This window comes from Buceros rhinoceros, unplaced genomic scaffold (assembly GCF_000710305.1).
Source record: "Buceros rhinoceros silvestris isolate BGI_N320 unplaced genomic scaffold, ASM71030v1 scaffold23727, whole genome shotgun sequence".
Classification (NCBI taxonomy): Eukaryota; Metazoa; Chordata; class Aves; order Bucerotiformes; family Bucerotidae; genus Buceros; species Buceros rhinoceros.
The window spans coordinates 9259-9490 of record NW_010420756.1 but is presented as its reverse complement, the minus strand read 5'-3'; the positions used below and the strand labels follow the sequence as shown (position 1 = coordinate 9490).

Sequence of the window (232 nt, the reverse complement as noted above, 5' to 3'; positions counted from 1 at the left end):
CACCAGTCCCTGTCCTCCCTGCAGGTGCCCTTCCTGTCCGTGGGAGGGGACATCGGGGTACGGACGGTGCAGCACCGTGACACCAGCCCCCTCAGCGGGGAGTACGTCGTGGAGGACGTGAAGGGGGATGGCACCTGCTACTTCCGACGCCTCATCTTCCTCCGCAACAGGAACGTGGTGCAGTCGGAGGCTCGGCTGGCGGGCCCCCCGGCTCCTCCAGGGACACGCGGCG

The 232-nt window shown here is 69.0% G+C and overlaps 1 protein-coding gene across 1 annotated transcript in view; it reads left to right on the top strand.

Moving 5' to 3' along the window:
- Positions 1 to 24: 24 nt before the first annotated feature.
- The window catches only part of METTL13 (methyltransferase like 13), a gene marked incomplete at its 5' end in the record, with an annotated part of 2645 nt that continues 2437 nt past the window's right edge, over positions 25 to 232 (top strand). The window contains one exon of the mRNA XM_010139426.1: positions 25 to 202. Coding sequence (XP_010137728.1) covers positions 25 to 202 — 178 coding nt within the window. The remainder of the gene's footprint in view (positions 203 to 232) is intronic.